General features: G+C 35.4%; 2 protein-coding genes across 7 annotated transcripts; one reads left to right on the top strand and one right to left on the bottom strand.

Moving 5' to 3' along the window:
• Positions 1 to 1,235: 1,235 nt before the first annotated feature.
• Positions 1,236 to 17,099, bottom strand: LOC147522347 (uncharacterized). Of its 6 annotated transcripts, XR_015212970.1 has the most exons (12): positions 16,745 to 17,097; positions 9,978 to 10,681; positions 9,660 to 9,881; positions 9,424 to 9,588; positions 9,220 to 9,270; positions 8,862 to 8,972; positions 7,511 to 7,561; positions 6,107 to 6,157; positions 3,977 to 4,066; positions 3,731 to 3,868; positions 1,383 to 2,492; positions 1,236 to 1,311 (listed from the first exon to the last, which is right to left on the bottom strand). XR_015212970.1 is itself a non-coding variant. In XM_086592830.1 (11 exons), the coding sequence occupies exons 1-11, from the start codon at positions 16,815 to 16,817 to the stop codon at positions 1,434 to 1,436; spliced, it is 2,715 nt and encodes a 904-aa protein (XP_086448956.1). In that variant the 5' UTR covers positions 16,818 to 17,094; the 3' UTR covers positions 1,236 to 1,433. The 6 variants fall into 6 exon arrangements, 5 of the variants coding, with proteins under 5 accessions (XP_086448956.1, XP_086448968.1, XP_086448960.1 ...); XM_086592830.1 differs by having other exon boundaries at positions 1,236 to 2,492; positions 16,745 to 17,094; XM_086592842.1 differs by having other exon boundaries at positions 1,236 to 2,492; positions 9,538 to 9,588; positions 16,745 to 17,093.
• Positions 10,695 to 15,783, top strand: LOC147522348 (uncharacterized). Its single transcript, XM_086592854.1, has 3 exons — positions 10,695 to 11,019; positions 13,612 to 13,977; positions 14,897 to 15,783. Exons 2-3 carry the CDS (start codon positions 13,798 to 13,800, stop codon positions 15,410 to 15,412), a joined length of 696 nt encoding a protein of 231 aa, XP_086448980.1. The 5' UTR covers positions 10,695 to 11,019; positions 13,612 to 13,797; the 3' UTR covers positions 15,413 to 15,783.
• Positions 17,100 to 17,759: the final 660 nt, after the last annotated feature.

The raw sequence follows: 17,759 nt of genomic DNA on the forward strand, positions 1-17,759 counted from the left end.
TATGATTCTCTCTACATAACCAAAATTCTTTACATAACCAAAATTCTTTGTTAGTTATCCGAAGTTTTGCTTTTATTTTTTTTCTGCATAAGCTTTTTAGACTATCAAATGGTTAACTATCAAGGTAGTAGATTGAATATTTCTAGAAATTTGTGTTTTTATCAAAATTTTAATTATTATAATATTCTATAGTTAAAACTTTTTAGTATATAATAATTCAAAAATTAAATTTATAAAATATTAAAAATAAATTAAATTAATTAGATGAAAACAGTCATTATAATATTCTATAGTTAAAATGTTTTAGTACATAATAATTCAAAAATTAAATTTATAAAATATTAAAAATATATATGAAAACGGTCCCCGTTCGTTGAACGGGCTCAAAAACTAGTTGGCTCATATAGTGGGGGTGTAATACTAGTTAACCCTTATATAGTGGGGGTGTAATACTAGTTAACCCAAGACAGACTAGTAGATGGTGGCATGGGCCTCTCTGTTAAAAAGCCTACTAATCCAATAACATATGGATTATACTACTGGTCAAAAGTTTTGAAGTTGTTACAATGCGCTATAACTGCTATGCTAGGTTATCTATCGTAGTGAAAGGTGTATGATTTGCCTAAGTGTGAATCATTTTTTTTTTATCAGCAAACCTGCTTTAAATGAGATCAGTAACTCTTTGATGCTGACAGAGTTCGAGCCTCAGATCTCTAGTATCAGCACTCAAAGATTTTACCGACTTTGCGAGTCTGCACCTGCCCAAGTCTGAATCATTGTTTGGTTATCTCCTTCATTGAGAAAACAACTCGCATATAGAGTTCCAACCGGGTGGACCACAAACTTAGCTTCTTCACTGCTCTGACTTCAAATATTCCAAAAACTGTGGCAACTGACTTTCCTTCAATATCCCAAGCTATCACTCTAGTTGCTCCTTCCCTCCTTTTCTGTCAAAAGAGACATCTAACCTTATAATAATTAATACAATCTTCATTAATAACTGGAAGTGAGTCACTCATACCCAAATGAGTAAAGTTAGGGTTAGAGATACAAATTTTTTTTTTGACGAGGTCTTCTTTGTTCTTAACCAACTGGAACATTTTGTGATGCCTCGTACCAAGGGTGAATCTCATCCAGATAACAACACATTGGCCTTCTTCTTGGTACAATTATCGGCATGAACATTTTCTTTTTTGACACTTTGATAATTTGACATTAATAAAAATAATCTGATGGAATAGGAATCATGAAAAATATTATAAATTCTACACTGAATATTTAACAAAATCACACAACACGCTTGCATACAACCTTGTAGACTTTGATGGACAATGTACATGATATATGAATAACTATTAAAGATTAACACGCTTGCATACAACCTTGTAGACTTTGATGGACAATGTACATGATATATGAATAACTACTAAAGATTAATGGGGAGGTCCACTAACTTTCGTGGAACTACCTCCCCAACTGCTGCTTCCGCTTGAAGAGTCACTGTATGGATAGAACGGACTAGGAGGTGATTTAAGTTGTATGTTCCCCTTAAGTATCTGCACCACATCACTCATCGGTGGCCTGTCCTTTGGCCTATACTGAGTACACCATAACGCAGTCATACATAATATCTTTGCTTTCACTTTATTCTCGTCCTTGATGCCGCAGTACTCCATAACTTTATCTAGCTGTCCTTTATTGAAATTTTCCCATACTAGTCCAGGAAGCCAATTTTGACCATCGTTATTCTTTCTTCTCCCCAAAACTTCAAACAACATCATTCCAAAACTGTAAGTATCGCTTTTGGGAGTCACTGGCATTTGCTCCCACATTTCTGGGGCCGCATAGTTGCCTGTCCCCCTAAACCCAATCACAGAGATATGACTTGAATCTCTTTGAGAAATCTTGGCCAGTCCAAAATCTGCAACTTTAGGAGAAAGTTTTGAGTCAAGGAGCACATTATGAGGCTTTACATCATAGTGAACTATTTCCTCATCACAACCCTCGTGCAAATAAGATAGCCCCTTTGCTATCCCAATTGCAATTTCATACAGAGCCTCCCACTGTAAATTAAGGTGATTCTTGAATAAAACCTTATCGAAAGATCCATTCTCTAAGTACTCATATACAAGTGCTTTCATATTGACCTCAAAGCAATACCCAAAAAGTTTAACCAAGTTTCGGTGCAAAGTCCTACTCATTGTTCTCACTTCGGCCATGAATGTGTATTCCATGGCAGTCATGGTGCTCTCTTTTAGTTTCTTCACGGCTACTTGCACACCATTAGGTAATTTACCTATAAAAACATCTCCATACGCACCAGAACCTACTCGATTAGTGAAATCTTCTGTAAATCTTGCAAGTTCGCCACTTGAATATTGTTGCAATTTCTTTTTTCTTAGTTCACCTAAAACAATTCTCATTGAACTTAGGATACCATTGGCTCCTTTCTCTGGAGATTTCTCCTGGGGCTCATCAAAACCTCTTGAAACCTGTAAGAAATAAGCAACATTTGTATAAGCATTAAGCTGAACATATCTCATGGCAATCATTTAAATGACATAACCAAACACTGGAATAAAGAAAGAAAAAAAAATGAATGGGAAAAATAATCCAATTGTCCAAAGGTCCAAAATAATTACAGCAATATAATAAGAAGCTCGGAACTATTCTAGGATAACAAAGCCCTTGGAAATGACCCTTCTCGATATCCTTAAGAAACAAGTCAGAGAGGTTGAGGAGATGACACATAAACATCGTTCAACTTCCATTCCTCAATTAAATTTCCAACCTCCGTGTTGAACTGATAAAAAACCCACTTCCGTAAACTAAAGATTCTACAAATACTAATAAAACCACAATCAAATCCCACCTCTATAACTTGAAATCTTCAATAGCTCACTAAAAAATGTACAATTAATCCATACAACATATATTACCATTTCCTTTGCAGCAAACCTAGGACTCGCAACTACCCTCTGAAACAGTGCCAACCAGGGCTACCTTCCTGTTGCTCTCAGCACTGTAACTAATTTAACCCGGGGGTGGGTGGGATATGTTTTTAGTATTAATAGAATAAAAGAAGAAGGCGATCGATCTTCAAAGTTACAATAGAACCCTAACTATCCTGCCAACTTCAACTTGTCCAAGACTTGCACTAAATTGAATTCCATCACCCATCCAAAATGCCTATTTCATTTGAAACAACAATCTAAACTGGAGCATCAGAATTGATACTTAACATCAAACAATAATTATATCATATTTTAAATCATTAAAGATTGAAGATGGGACTTGGCAGCCATAGTAAAAGGAGATTTGGCAGTTAGAGCCAACCCAACCAACAAACTACACGACTAATTAATCTCAGCTAAACAAAAAGCCTTGGATTCTTCATTTCATAAAGCCAACCTATTTCATAAAGCTAAGTGCCGAAGTAAACCTAGCAATTTTGATCTGCATGAGAAAAATAATGATAACGCTTTAGCATAATACATAGTATTAATATTCATTTAATGCCGGCATCTTGATTGACACACAGAAAAATTCAAATTGAGGATATTATTCATTGAATTTTTTCATGATGTCCATTATGAACTGGGGCAATAGTTCAGGCAATCAATAGTCCAGTAACATATATGAGTCACATATGTTCCATCATTGATATCACAGGAAAAACTAATCAATTGGTTAACGAAAAAAAGAAACAGAAATAATTAGGTATGCCTACTTGATTGCGCTCAACATAGTAATCTCTGACATCGTTAACCTCCTCCGGATTCAACTCATCATTATCTAACAATCTCAAAATCAACTCTAACTTCATTATGTGATCTTTGTGCTGAGCAATGGAAGTCTCCAAATGTGTCTGTAAATGAAAGTATATTCATCAATACAAATGGGTACCCAACAATATAAACACAATAAAAATGATGGATACAGTATTAGTTAGGAAATGGTCTTCCATCTCTCTTACCAGTCTAGGTGGTCTTGCCATTCCTTTCTTTACAGAGAGTCCTCCAATCTCAGCTTCAAAGGAATGAACTTCGGATTCTAGCTTTGACACCTATTAAAGCACAGAAGATAGGTCTTAAGTCTGTTAGAGTGGCATGTGGAGATCATGTCATAAGTACGCGTTCCACGTGATATCAACTTTAGAGCACAAAACAAGGGTCTTCAAATGTAGGGGTGGCAATTTTGTGCACAACCTGCTAACCCGACACAAATCCGACACGAAATTAGCAGGTTCGGGTTGGAAAAAAAACTTTTGGGTCATTTAAGGGTTGACCTGCCGAACCCGTCAAATAAATGGGTTGGGTTAGGGTCACATATGTTAACTCAAGTAACCCATTATAGTAGACCCAATTAGTTCTCAGGTCTAATGGGTCGGGTCATCAACCCGTGACCAATATAACCTGTTGTAAAATAAGTTTCCTTATTTTTTTAAGATCTCATCATCCTAACTACCTAAAATAAATTACTAAAATTGAGAACGATTAGCCGTCATATTGATTCATTTGATAAAGATATGTTTCGTTATTCAATTTTTATTAATATGTAATTGAATTATGGATGGTTTTTGGGAATTTATATATTGATAAAAAAAATCGTGAAATGCTAAATATTTTGCATACAGGTTATCTGTGAATCCAATCTGAAACTTATCCGAAATTGACCCGCTGGCTTAGTAAGTCACCCGTTGGGTAACCTATTATATAGGCGGGTTGGGTTTGGTTTTGACAAACTCAACACGATTAGTAATTGGGTTAGGTTTGGGTTTGCTCTCCTAACACGTGACCCAAATATGACACAACACGAACCCAACCCAACACGACCCATTACCACCCCTATTCAAATGTATGTGTTCTTGGATGGGTATGCAATGTATCAGCCACATTCGTAATTTTACTAAATGACAGATAATAAATTGTGTGCAAAAACTATTCTTCCCATACACATAAGTCAAGTCAAACCATCAGGTCTTTGAGATATGTATTATCTCAAATCTTGATGAGGTTGATGTCAAAGTGCTGATGACTCCAGAAGCTCAAACTTGTAGAGAGAGCAAACTTTTATATCTATAAAGAGGAGGCCCAGGAATGAAACATGGATCGGGCACGCCTAGAAATGGGGTGCAATAATCTCCACAATTGAAGCCCACCTGGCAATTTCAGTTCCCAAGTGCCATTGACAAAACACTAGTTGGGTAATGGAATGAAATTATCAGACGGATTGTGACTGCTACCAGTTTGAAAGGTTCAAGACCTCCTCTTGTACTATCAACGCACAACTCAGTGTCAGACACATGTCAAATCAGTCAGAATCCCAAAGACGGTTATATTTGACGCATAAATTAAGTTGGGATTTCGGATGTGCTATAAGTACGAGTTCAGAATACCAGATAATGAAACCAAATAAAACTGATAACTATTAATTCAGCAGGCCATATAACACAACAGTGAACAATAAGATGAACTACAATGAACACTGTAAGGCCATAATTGAAAGGCAAGTATTAATAACCGTTTAAATCAAACTTAAACCACTAGTTCATGACAATTCAACAAGTCATAGTTTATTTTGTAATGGTCAGTAAAAGTATATGTATTATACTGATACTATGAAAAGTTTAAGATTGAGGTATCCTATACACATAAAATATATATATATATAGCCCCGCTCTTAGAAGTATATACTTATTTTAAGTTAAAATAAGTACGTAAGTAAAAGTTCACCTAAAAAATGAATTGCAAATATGATTTTCTGTGGATATGATGTACTCACCAAAAATATCATCTCCACAAAATTTCAGCTCATTTGGATACCTCTAACCTAGGCAAACGATGATTGCAAAAACTCGACATTTCTAGACCGTTAGATTTCAACAATTTTCATCTATGCTAGATTTTTCCAAATGAGCTGAAATTTTGTGAGAGTGATTTTTATGGTGAGTACATCATGTCCACAAAAACTTAAGTTTGAATTCATTTTCTAAGTGAAGTTAAACTTATGTCCTTAAAAAGTACATACTTCTAAGAGAGGGATTGTATATATATAGGATTCATCCGTTACTTTTTATAAGCAAGCAAAGGGATGAATTTCATACCACATTATTCAACCAATCCCTTTTCTCTGATTTAGCCTTCTCTCTTGGATCCTATCACAAAAGATAAAAATGATAAATATTAGCACCAACTTCCGTGAAACTTAAATCAAAATACAATCACTATTTATTTTATATAAGAAAAGTCTAGTTTTATTTATATATATCTAAACAAGTATACAATAGGATGAGATATCCTACAATACAGTAGCATAAGAAGAGAGAAAAGAAAAAATAAACAAAACAACAAACAAAGAGCAACTCCAATCAGCTCATAATGGACTCCATCTAAACATAAACGCCTCAAATAGTATGTCTTAGGTCTCATTATGCGTTTTTATTAATACTTTTGCTATTTTCAATTGATGTTCTTGCAACCTCTACCATATGCACTAAGAAAGGTAATTCACGAATAGAAAAAGCCACAAAAAATGAAAACTAGATAAAAGAAATTGTAGTTCAAGTATTCCAGACTATGAGAAAAAAAGAATTAGATCTTGGCATTAGAGGAAGTGGTCAAACTATGAGAAGATAAGTTGACCGTCATAAAAGCCCTGGAGTAATCACATGCTACTTGGATTCTAAAGAATAAGTATGTGATTGCTCCGAGTATTCATTCGATAAATAGATGTATGCATGCTTTCATTGATATTATTGTGGATCCAGTCAAAATAAATATTTCAGTCAGCTATTTCCAATTGACAGACTACAATAGACAACCTTTTATCAGCATCTTGCATCCTTTGTCTACTTTCTGCAACCATGACATAAAAAGAGGTTGAGCAATGCCTAGAAATGGGGTGTAATAATCTCAACAGTTGAAGCCCACCAAACAATTTCAGTTCCCAAGTGCCATTGAAAAAACACTAGCTGGGTACTGGAGTGAAATTATCAGACTGATTGTGAATGCTACCAGTCTGAAACGTTCAAAACCCCCTCTTGTAGTATCAACGCACAACTCAGTGTCAGACACACGTCAATGAAGTCAAAATCCCAAATACGGTTACATTTGATGCATAAATTAAGTTGGGATTTCAGATGCGCTAAGTACAAGTTCAGAATACATACCGAAACCAAATAAAACTAATAACTATGAATTCAACAAGCCATATAACACAACAGTGAACAATAAGATGAACTACAATGAAAAATGTAAGGCCCTAATCGAAAGGCAAGTATTAATAACCATTTAAATCACACTTAAACCACTAGTTCATGACAATTCAACAAGTTATAGTTTAATTTTATTGGTCGGTAAAAGTATATGTATTATATTAATAATATGAAAAGTTTAAGAATGAGGTATCCTATATCCATCAAGAGAAAAAAACAAAAGAAAAAAAACACAATAATATATAGGATTCATCCGTTACTTTTTATGAGCAAGCAAAGGGATGAATCTCATACCACATTATTCAACCAATCCCTTGTCTCTGACCTAGCCTGCTCTCTTGGATCCTATCACAAAAAATAAAAATGATAAATATAAGCTTCAACTTCCGTGAAACTTAAATCAAAATACAATCACTATTTTTTTATTTTTTTATTAGAAAAGCCTAGCTTTATTAATGTATGTCTAAACAATGATACAACAGGATGAGATATCCTACAATACAGTAGCATAAGATGAGATGAAGAATAAACAAAAAACAAAAACCAACTCCAATCAGCTCATAATGGACTCCATCCAAACATAATTGCCTCAAACAGTATGTCTCGGGTCTCATTATGCGCTTTTATTAATACATTTGCTATTTTCAATCGATATTCTCGCAAACTCTACCATATGAACTAAGAAATGTAATTCATGAATAGAAAAATGGCACAAACACTGAAAACTAGATAAAAGAAATTTGTAGTTCACATGCTACTTGGATCCTGAAGAATAAGTGTAATATGATTACTCTGAGTTTCGATAAATAGATATCTGCTTTCACAGTAAAAACATATATTATTGTGGATCCAGTCAAAATTAATATTTCAGTCAGCTATTTCCAATTGACAGACTACAATAGACAACTTTGTATCAGCACCTTGCATCCTTTGTCTACTTTCTGCAACTATGACATAAAAAGAGGTATGTTTTTAATTTTCGTATTAATACACCAAAAGAAGAAAGCGATCTTCAAAACTACTGTAGGACCCTAAACCTGCCAAGACTTACACCAAAAGAGTGCTAAATTGAATTCCATCACCCATCCAAAATGGCTCTTTCATTTGAAACAACAATCTATACGGGAGTATCAGAACTGGTACTCAACAATGAGTATATCATATTTAGTAAAAGGAGATTTGGAAGTTAGAGCCAACCCAACCTACAAACTACACGACTAATTAATCTCAGCTACACAAAAAGTCTTCGATTCTTCATTTCATAAAGCCAAGCTATTCCATAAAGCGATGTAAACCTAGCAATCTTTGATCCACATGAGAAAAATAATGATAATGCTTTAGCATAATACCTAGTATTAATATTAACGCCGGCATCTTGATTGACACATGGAAAAATTCAAATTGAGGAGATTATTTGCCGTTGAATTTTTCCTTGACGTTCATTAAGAACTGGGCCAATAGTTCAGGCGATCAATAGTCCAGTAACATATATGAGGCACACATATGTGCCGCCATAGTGTGTGTGAATGTGTGATTTAAAGGATATACAAAGATCAACCTATCATATATGAATAACAAAGCACTAATTAAACAAATAACATTGTGAATTGTTGAAAGTGTGATAAATGGTCAAATGGGTATTCACCTTAACAAGAATAGGAGGACCGATTGTAACAAGATCTTCAAAAAATTCCACCTTCTCTACGGGTAAAATATTATAGAGCTTGTCAACATCACTAAATTCATCAAAATCATCCTGGCATAAAAAAATTAAGGCAGAAATGTAAATGCGAGCAATAACAAAAGCAAAAAAAAAGCATAGATCAGCAACTTTATTGGGGGAAAGAGCGGAATTTAAACACTTCAGCGTTGATACCACAGGAAAAACTAATCAATTAGTTAACCAAAAAAGGAAGAGAAATAATTGGTATACATAAAAAAAAAACAATATATCGGATTCATCCATTACTTTTTATGAGCAAGTGAAGGGATGAATCTCATACCACATTATTCAACCAATCCCTCGTCTCTGATTTAGCCTGCTCTCTTGGATCCTATCACAAAAAATAAAAATGATAAATATAAGGACCAACTTCCGTGAAACTTCAAATCAAAATACAATCACTATTTTTTTTTTTAATCAGAAAAGCCTAGTTTTATTAATATATGTCTAAACCATATTAATATTCTAGTGTATTGAATTTAACCATATAAAAATCAGAATCTCCCTTCCCATCTTGCCCATCTACATTGTTAAAGATCTCCTCCACCGCAAAGAACTCCTCTGTTGCACCTTCTGTTTCATCTTCACTTTCACTTACCACTTCAGTGTTGATATTTGACACAATAGAATCGAAGTCCGAAAATAGTACCTGATTGAGAGATAAACACTCAATTCCCAATTTCAACAATAGATACTCCCATTAAAATGATTGTCACGTACCTCTGCTTTGAAGTCCTTTGGTAACTGGTCCTTGGCATCCCACAGTGCATCAATCTCCTCACGAATCAGCAATAGAATATTTGATCGTATAAAAGAAGTGTTAAACATAACTCTGAACATCATTTCCTCACGTATGAGATCTTCATCTAAGTGGGTGCATTCAAGAACCACATCCCCTTGAACACAACAACGGATATCTATCTTTACCAGTGTAGACTCTTCCTGTAGATGTACTTTCCAGGATTCAGATAAACATTAACTGCTTAATGTGGAGAGTAGATGTACTTTCCAGGTTTCAAACATCTAAGAGTTTTATACCTGTCTGTAGTGGCGAGTGTGTTTCTTTGTTTTTGGCGTTGAAAATAAAACTTTAGAACCTCTGCTGGCTGTAGATGAAGGATCCTGACCATATACCCGGATAATTGGCCGACAACCACTTTCTCCATTGAACACTGGAAGGACTCGAAGGATAAGACAATCCAATATCAACGGCGTGGCAGATGGAGGCCAATCTGAACCAAGATTTTTGCGGGAGATATACTGCAAATATCTCATTTGGGAAGGTTGTGGATTAAGAGGAGACAGAAGATGAAGCAGTTCCCTAGGAGCTTGCTTGTATACCATTTCTAGAGTCTTTTGCTCCCCACTATATTGCTTTCTGTATAACAATAGACCCGCGAGCATGAAAGCAAGCACGGGCCACCCACCTCTCTCACAGTGCATCAGCAACACATTCTGTTGCCTTTCCAATGACAGCCAGCTCTCACTTGATATTAAGAAATGATGGATCATCTCTAAAGGTAGTACAGGGCATCCCTCATACTGTCGAGGATAGTCCATAACAGTCATGTCATACTGAGACAATATGTCTGAAATCTGGCTCCTCCTTTCTCCTTCCCTAAAGTTAAAAACCATGAACGAGGCATCCGGAAAGTGGTCCTGTAGCTGGGCCACAATGCCGCTCAGGTAAACTTTATACTCATCCTCTTCCAAAATGTCCGTGGAAAAGCAACAGTCAAACACTGTATAAAACGAAACACCCACATCAAACAAATTGAAAATAATAAGAGTGTGTTTGTTCTGAAGGAAAGACTATGGAAAGGAAAGGAAAATAGGTGTGGTCCACCTTTTCCATAGTTTTTTGGCTGTTTGTTTGTCCCATGGAAAAGAATAGGTCATTCCGTATGGAAACAAAACTAGGGAAACGGAAATGGTTTTGTGTTCGTGCCCAAAAAAAAAAAAAAAAAAAAAAGTGTGCGAACCACTTAAAAAAAAAAAAAAAAAGGCGACAGCTCAAGCCACCACACCCTTCTTCTTCTCTTCTCATCTTACACCACTCAAACTTCATACTCTATCTCAGGTACTTTCTTCCTCTCTTGTCTTTCTCTTTGTGGGATAAGCATATTTTTTAAATATACAACTTTTTTCTTATTATTAGTAATTAATTAACTTGATAGGACCAACATACTATAATTCCTTAATAAGTTAAATGCATCGCAGCTGTTACACAATAGAGTGCCCGTTGATCTAGTAGTGAAACAAAAGCAAGTTCGCTTAGCATCAGGATTCCTTATATGCAAATCCATGTTTCAATGTGGTTTTATGGCGTACTCTCTTGTAGAATGGCTTATATCTTTTCAATTGTCCTGTCCAGTATCATGCAACATATCAGTGCTCTAGGAAAAAGAAGAAGACTGTAATACAATAGATTCAGCTTCTTACCAGAAACACAAAAGTCAAATAAATTCAGCTAAAAGCCTAAAACCACTTAATTAAACAAGGTTGTGCCAAATGGCTACTTTAGAACTATCCCCTACTAATAGTCTCACAGCTGCATATGCTTAAACGCTCAAATGTCATTAACTTGCTGTCCCTATATTAAAACTATATTAAAATACTTCATACTAAAGTCCCAATATTAATATACAAAGGAGCTTAGTTAGAGTATAACATACAAAGCGATCATTTACTTGATCATAGACAACATAAACAAGTGACCTATTGGTTTGTAGAGTTTGACAATAATTTTAATAACATCAAGTTTAAACTTAGGGGCCTAGACAAATGAATACTTCGAAGTTTTAATGATCATGATGTAGGGACGATGGTATTATACTAAGAATATGTAGTTGACAAAGTTGAAAGTTATAATATGTATAATAGTAAAGTACTGCGCAATTGAATGGACCCATCCTTGCTATGAATAAATGCATCTTTGAGGAGAAAACAGAGGTTGATTTACAGTGTATAGATTTACTCTAAACATACAAGATCGGATATCGCAGACATTTTCATGTTAGTTAATATTATATATGTTGTTCTTAATATTTATCTGTTAATTAATTGTAGTAATATTAACTCTTTGATAATATTATATGTTTATCTGTTAATTAATTGTAACTCTGTTGATCAATAATGACTGTCTTAGGAATATGGATGACTACGAAATAGTTGCAGTCTTTTGTGTAATTGCTGCATATTTTGTAATGTCACGTATGCTTGAGAACATGCCTATTGATAGGGTGCCACGTAGAAATCGGGACTACTGAGAGACATCTAGCTCTAGAGAGGTCAGTATTGAGGAAGATGATAATAATTGTCATAAAATGCTCCGGTTGAATAGAGCATGTTTTAATACCTTATGTGAACGACTTCAAGAAAGAGGTTTGACTGCTAGTAGGTGGGTTTCTGTGAAAGAACAAGTGGCAATGTTTCTTTACATTTTAGGCCACGATACACGTATGGGGCCTACTGCTTGAACTATGATAAGGTCACAAGAAACTATCCACCGACATTTTCATAGAGTTTTGCAATCTGTATTGAGGCTTGGTAGGGAATACATAAGACAGGCACGTCAAACGAACTCCCCAGCAACAGGAAGTAATATGAAGCCTTGGGCCATGAGATATTTTAAGGTAAACCGAGTAAAATACTTACTCTTAAACCTAGCTAGCATTTGCCTTAAAGGTATAAAGTTAGTCGTAATTATATATTTTTTTTATTTCCTCGTTTTATAGGATTGTGTTGGTGCAATTGATGGTACTTTCATACCGGCAATGGTACCTATAGCAGACCAACCACGGTATCACAACCGGAAGGGGAATTTAGCGCATAACGTTCTAATGGCTTGTACATTGGTATGAAAATATCATATGTATTGGCCGGATGGGAGGGTTCTGCTCATGATAGTCGGATATTGAGAGCTAATCTAAACCATCTAAGGGAGAGCTTGTTTGTTCCACCTGGTAAATATTACTTAGCTGATGCCGGTTACCCACTTGCCCCAGGCTTCTTAGTTCCGTACCGGGCAACAACGTATCATTTATCTGAAATTGGAGAAATGGCAGCACGGAACGAGAAAGAGTTATTTAACTTTAGACATTCTTCACTGCGTAATGTAATCGAGCGTACTTTTGGACTTCTGAAAAAACGGTTCGCTTATTAGAGGGCAACTCCTTTTTACAATGTGGATATACAAGTTGATTTAATCATAGCTTGTTGTATACTACATAATTTCATACGAGAGGTTGATCCTGTCGATGTTGGTGGATGGCCGGATGAACCGGATGTGGAGGAACCTAGAGATATGGGTAGCCAAGCTCAGGATTATAGTGCACTGAGGCCAACTAATGAGTGGAAGTTGTTCGGGACCAACCTAAGCGAGAGCATGTGGAATGGCGTCATATGTTTCAAACACAAAGAGAGTGATCGACTACTTTTACGTTTTTTAGTTATTTATATGTTGTATTTGTTTTTGGGTGGGAAGAATATGTACTTGCATCTGACATTTATGCAAAGTGTGAATTGCAAATGCTATGGTTTGATTATATGTTGTTGATTAAAACGATGAAATCTAAATTTTATGGATCTTTTCAATTCCTATGTACTATATTTTTTTAATAATTTATATTGTGGAAATAGATGTGTTATGATCATATAATAATTTTAATAGGGATGACAACACAAGCAACACCTCAAACACCACAAGCACCAGTACGCGATCAGAAAGGGAGACTAGTTTGGACTCAATCTATGGATGATGTCATGTTAGAAGTTTTCTTGGAACATCTTGCGAAGGGTTTAAGGGGAACCGGTGGATGGAAGAAAGAAATCACATTCTTACTGTCACATCGAGGCAATGAGAGATCAGTTGGGTTTTGCTATCGATATTGAACACGTTGAAAACCGAATCAAGACAAAGAGGGCTGCAGTTAAATCATTCAAAGATTTGAGATCTTTTTCTCATAGTGGTTTTGGTTGGAATCCGGATACAATGATGATAGAAAGTGATGCTTCAGTATGGGCAAATGCAATTAAGGTAAGAATGTTTATGCGAACAAGTTTTGTTAGTTATTGTAGTATAGTGAGTACTTTAATTATTTGATTCTTTGATAACATAGTTATTAGTGCCCAAGCTAAGATTTTATGTTCCTTTAATTTTGTGACAAATAATATATTGTGTAAGCAGTTTTTGTTGGTTTAATTTCTGGTGTTAGTTAAGAAAATTCTTGAAAAATTGTGCTTGAGAATTTGGTCTTGGGGCTTGAATAAGATTTTTAGATCTGTGAGTCTGCTTTCCAATACAATTGGATTCATCTTGTTTCGATATTTGCACAGTAAGTTACGACTGTTTTAGTACATAATGGTCAGCCTAGATTTTTCTGACGAAGTTCTGTGTTTGGTGGCGTTCTGTGCATTTTCTGTTGGGAACCTCATTTCATGGCCTGAAAGTTAGCTGTAGACAATCTAGTGTAGTTTCATACCCAATTTACCTTGTACTAATCCGAGTTATACAAATAAAGTTATGACAGTTTTAGTGCAAATAGGTCAACCAGGATTTTTCTGACAAAGTTCTGTGTTTGATGTTGTTCTGTGCATTTTCTGTTGGGAACCTCCTTTCATGGCATGAGAGTTAGTTGTAGAAAATCTAGTGTAGTTTCATACCCAATTTACCTTGTACTAATCCGAGTTATACAAATAAAGTTATGACAGTTTTAGTGTAGATAGGTCAACCAGGATTTTTTTGACGAAGTTCTGTGTTTGGTGGCGTTCTGTGCATTTTCTGTTGGGAACCTCCTTTCATGGCCTGAAAGTTAGTTGTAGCCAATTTAGTATAGTTTCATACCCAATTTACCTTGTACTAATCCGAGTTATACAAATAAAGTTATGACAGTTTTAGTGCAGATTGGTTCAATATTTTTTTCTTGAAATCCAACAAATATTTTTTTATGTCGCAGGCAAACCCGAAAAGGAGGACCTATAAAGGTAAGCAAATACCTAGGTTGTTGGAGTGGGTTGAAGTGCTTGGAGACAATATACTTTGTGGTAACATACAAAAAACTGGTCTTACGGTGGATGAGGACGCTACAGTGGCAAGTGAGATGGACATGTCATCACAGGTTCAGTATTCAGATACTTTGCTTAGGGAAGGCATGCGTATCCATGTGGATAACTTCCCACCAACTAATAACGAGGGTGGAGGCTCCCACACTACTACTTCCCAACCATCAAGTCAGTCTGCCCGTCCAAACAAATTGCCTCAGAAGAAGCGCAAGAGCATGGAAGGTGGAGGCAATGATGTTATAGAAGGCATGAGGCTTGTTATGCAGAATGTGGCAGATTCTTTGCGTGTGAGGAGTGAAATTGAGCGTGAGAGGATTACAGTTGAGGCTAGTAAGAACAATGCTCTAGCCCTCACTTGGGACCAAATTTGTTTAGCCATTGATGAAATTGATGTGTTGGATGAGGAATAAAAGATTGCAGCTATGAAGTTGTTTTCACAAGATGGTGCTGAAAACCTAAAAATGTTTTTCTCAAGATGAATACCAACAAGCGTGCTAGTTGGCTATTGAAGAAGCTTGGTGATAATTGAGTGGATGGGTTCTCAAGTCTTTTGTGGTTGTTTTAGATACACTTTGGATTTGCTTTCATGTGTTCTTTTTCTTTTTATGATGGAGTGTTGAAGTCTTTTGTAGTATTTCAGATCCATTAACTATTTTGGATATTTTCAAGATTATTGTAGTATTTTATTATTGTTTTAGTGAATGCAACAATAGTTTATGTGTTTGAGGGAGTTCTCTATTATTATTGTTAGACAATATTATATATGAGTTTGCAGGTGTCATACAAGTGTTCATACTCCTAAAAACAGGGGTAGTTTTGTCTTTTTTTTTGTTCTATATGCTAAATTCATTTTAATTTACAAGTTTCATATATATATTTGCAAAATGAAAAAGGTCATGCCATTTGTTTTTTTATTTTATTTTTCCGAAGCAATGAGTTTTGGAGAAAATATGATAAGTAGTTTGGAGAAAAATGATAAATAATATTGATGAAGTATTCATGTTTCCAACTTTCTTTTCCTTTCCGCGGTTTTGCATAACAAGCAGGGATTATTCCTTTTTTTTTTTTTTCCACGGGTTTTACCAAAACACACATATTTCAAACTCTTTCCATTCCATTCCTTTTCCACATTAGAATTCTTTTTTACCAAACGCATTAGTAAAATTTTAACAAAACACACCCTAATCTAACTACTTTAAAAAAACTGTCTCGAAGTGAGCGGTGATATTTTTCTCTTTATACCCCGAACATATTTGGTTATTACAATTATTATTAAAAGGTAAATACGTAAATAAGATATGTTATGGAAGGGTAAGACCGGTATTTGACCGGTAAAATTTAGACGTTTCCCCCTTGATTTAGCACATTATCCTCAGTTTTGCAAATATTTGCAATATTGCCACTGTCCAAAAAGCTGACACGTGGACTCCTCTTTTCGAAATTGAAACATTGCCCTCATTTTTTGTGAACAATTACAGCATTACCACTGCCCAAAAAAACTGCCCGCTCACGTGGCTAGCCACGTGTCAGTTTGCTAGTTGTATTATAAGAGGTTCCATATGGCAGAAGAATGAGTACACACTTTCTAGAAAATTCAAGAATTCTAAAAACTCTTTGGGTACTATGTTTCGATAAAAAAAAATGGCACACATTAGCATTAAACATATCAAGGGATAATGTAATAAATTAATAGTAATCAAGTAAATGAGATCTGAAAGGAAAAGGTATAGAAACGTACGTACCGTAAACTCTTTCGGAGATTTCTAACAACCGATCCGGTGGTTTTCTATAAAGCATTCTTCTGAACAGCGCCATCTAATGGGCTGCAACTTGTTGGGTAAGCTGTTTTATCAAATGACGGTATTGGACACGTGGATTGAGGTGATTGGACTTATTATATATTAGTATACTGCTATCAGTGTTGTGAGAGAAAAATGAAGAAGAAGAAGAAGAAGAAGGGACTTGTTTCTATTAAAAGGGGTCATACATCCATTAATTCTTACTTGCATTCCGGCGTTATTTGCTACTCATTTAAAAAATAATAATCATCTTTACTTCTATTTTAAAAATCCCACCTCCAGTAGTCAATCTTTATTTATACTAGCTAAATGCACGTTTGCACGTTGATGATAAGGAATACATATATTGGAGCGTATGTGATCATGTAAATAAAAAAAAACCATTCAAGTGTATGTGATTATGGCCAACTTGTGTCCACAGAATTTAGCATTTACGCTCGAATTTGGTCAGATTAAGCCATGTCCGACACTTTAGCCATTTTATGAGAAATCCTAGAAGAGGTGGTGAATTGACTGAATTCAACCTGACTCTCAAGCAGCACTCTATAAACTTACACTTAAACTATGTAATTGAACGCAATTGCTGGACCAGTATTTTTCACGTGAGGAGTACGTACATAAATGCATAAATGCTCCGTCCGTAAAACTACCAAACCACTGGATAAGTTATAGCATCTTTAGGAGTGATATCAACCTAGCATCAAACACCAAATTTCTAACAATTTGATGTTTTTTCAACTTTAGGAGAGTCACATGTTGATGAAAACACCAAAAAAACACCAAACCAAACACCAAATCGGTCAATATTTGGTTTTGGTGCTGTATCAAATCACTCACGCAGTTTTTCTAAAACCGCGCGGTTTTGCCAACATCGCGTGAGCTTGGGCTGCTAAATGGGCTTCTATGGCGCCGTTTTGCCAACACCGCCTAGGCTTGGGTTTCTATTGGAGCGATTTTG

Source organism: Coptis chinensis, chromosome 1, assembly GCF_015680905.1.
Source record: "Coptis chinensis isolate HL-2020 chromosome 1, ASM1568090v1, whole genome shotgun sequence".
Taxonomy (NCBI): Eukaryota; Viridiplantae; Streptophyta; class Magnoliopsida; order Ranunculales; family Ranunculaceae; genus Coptis; species Coptis chinensis.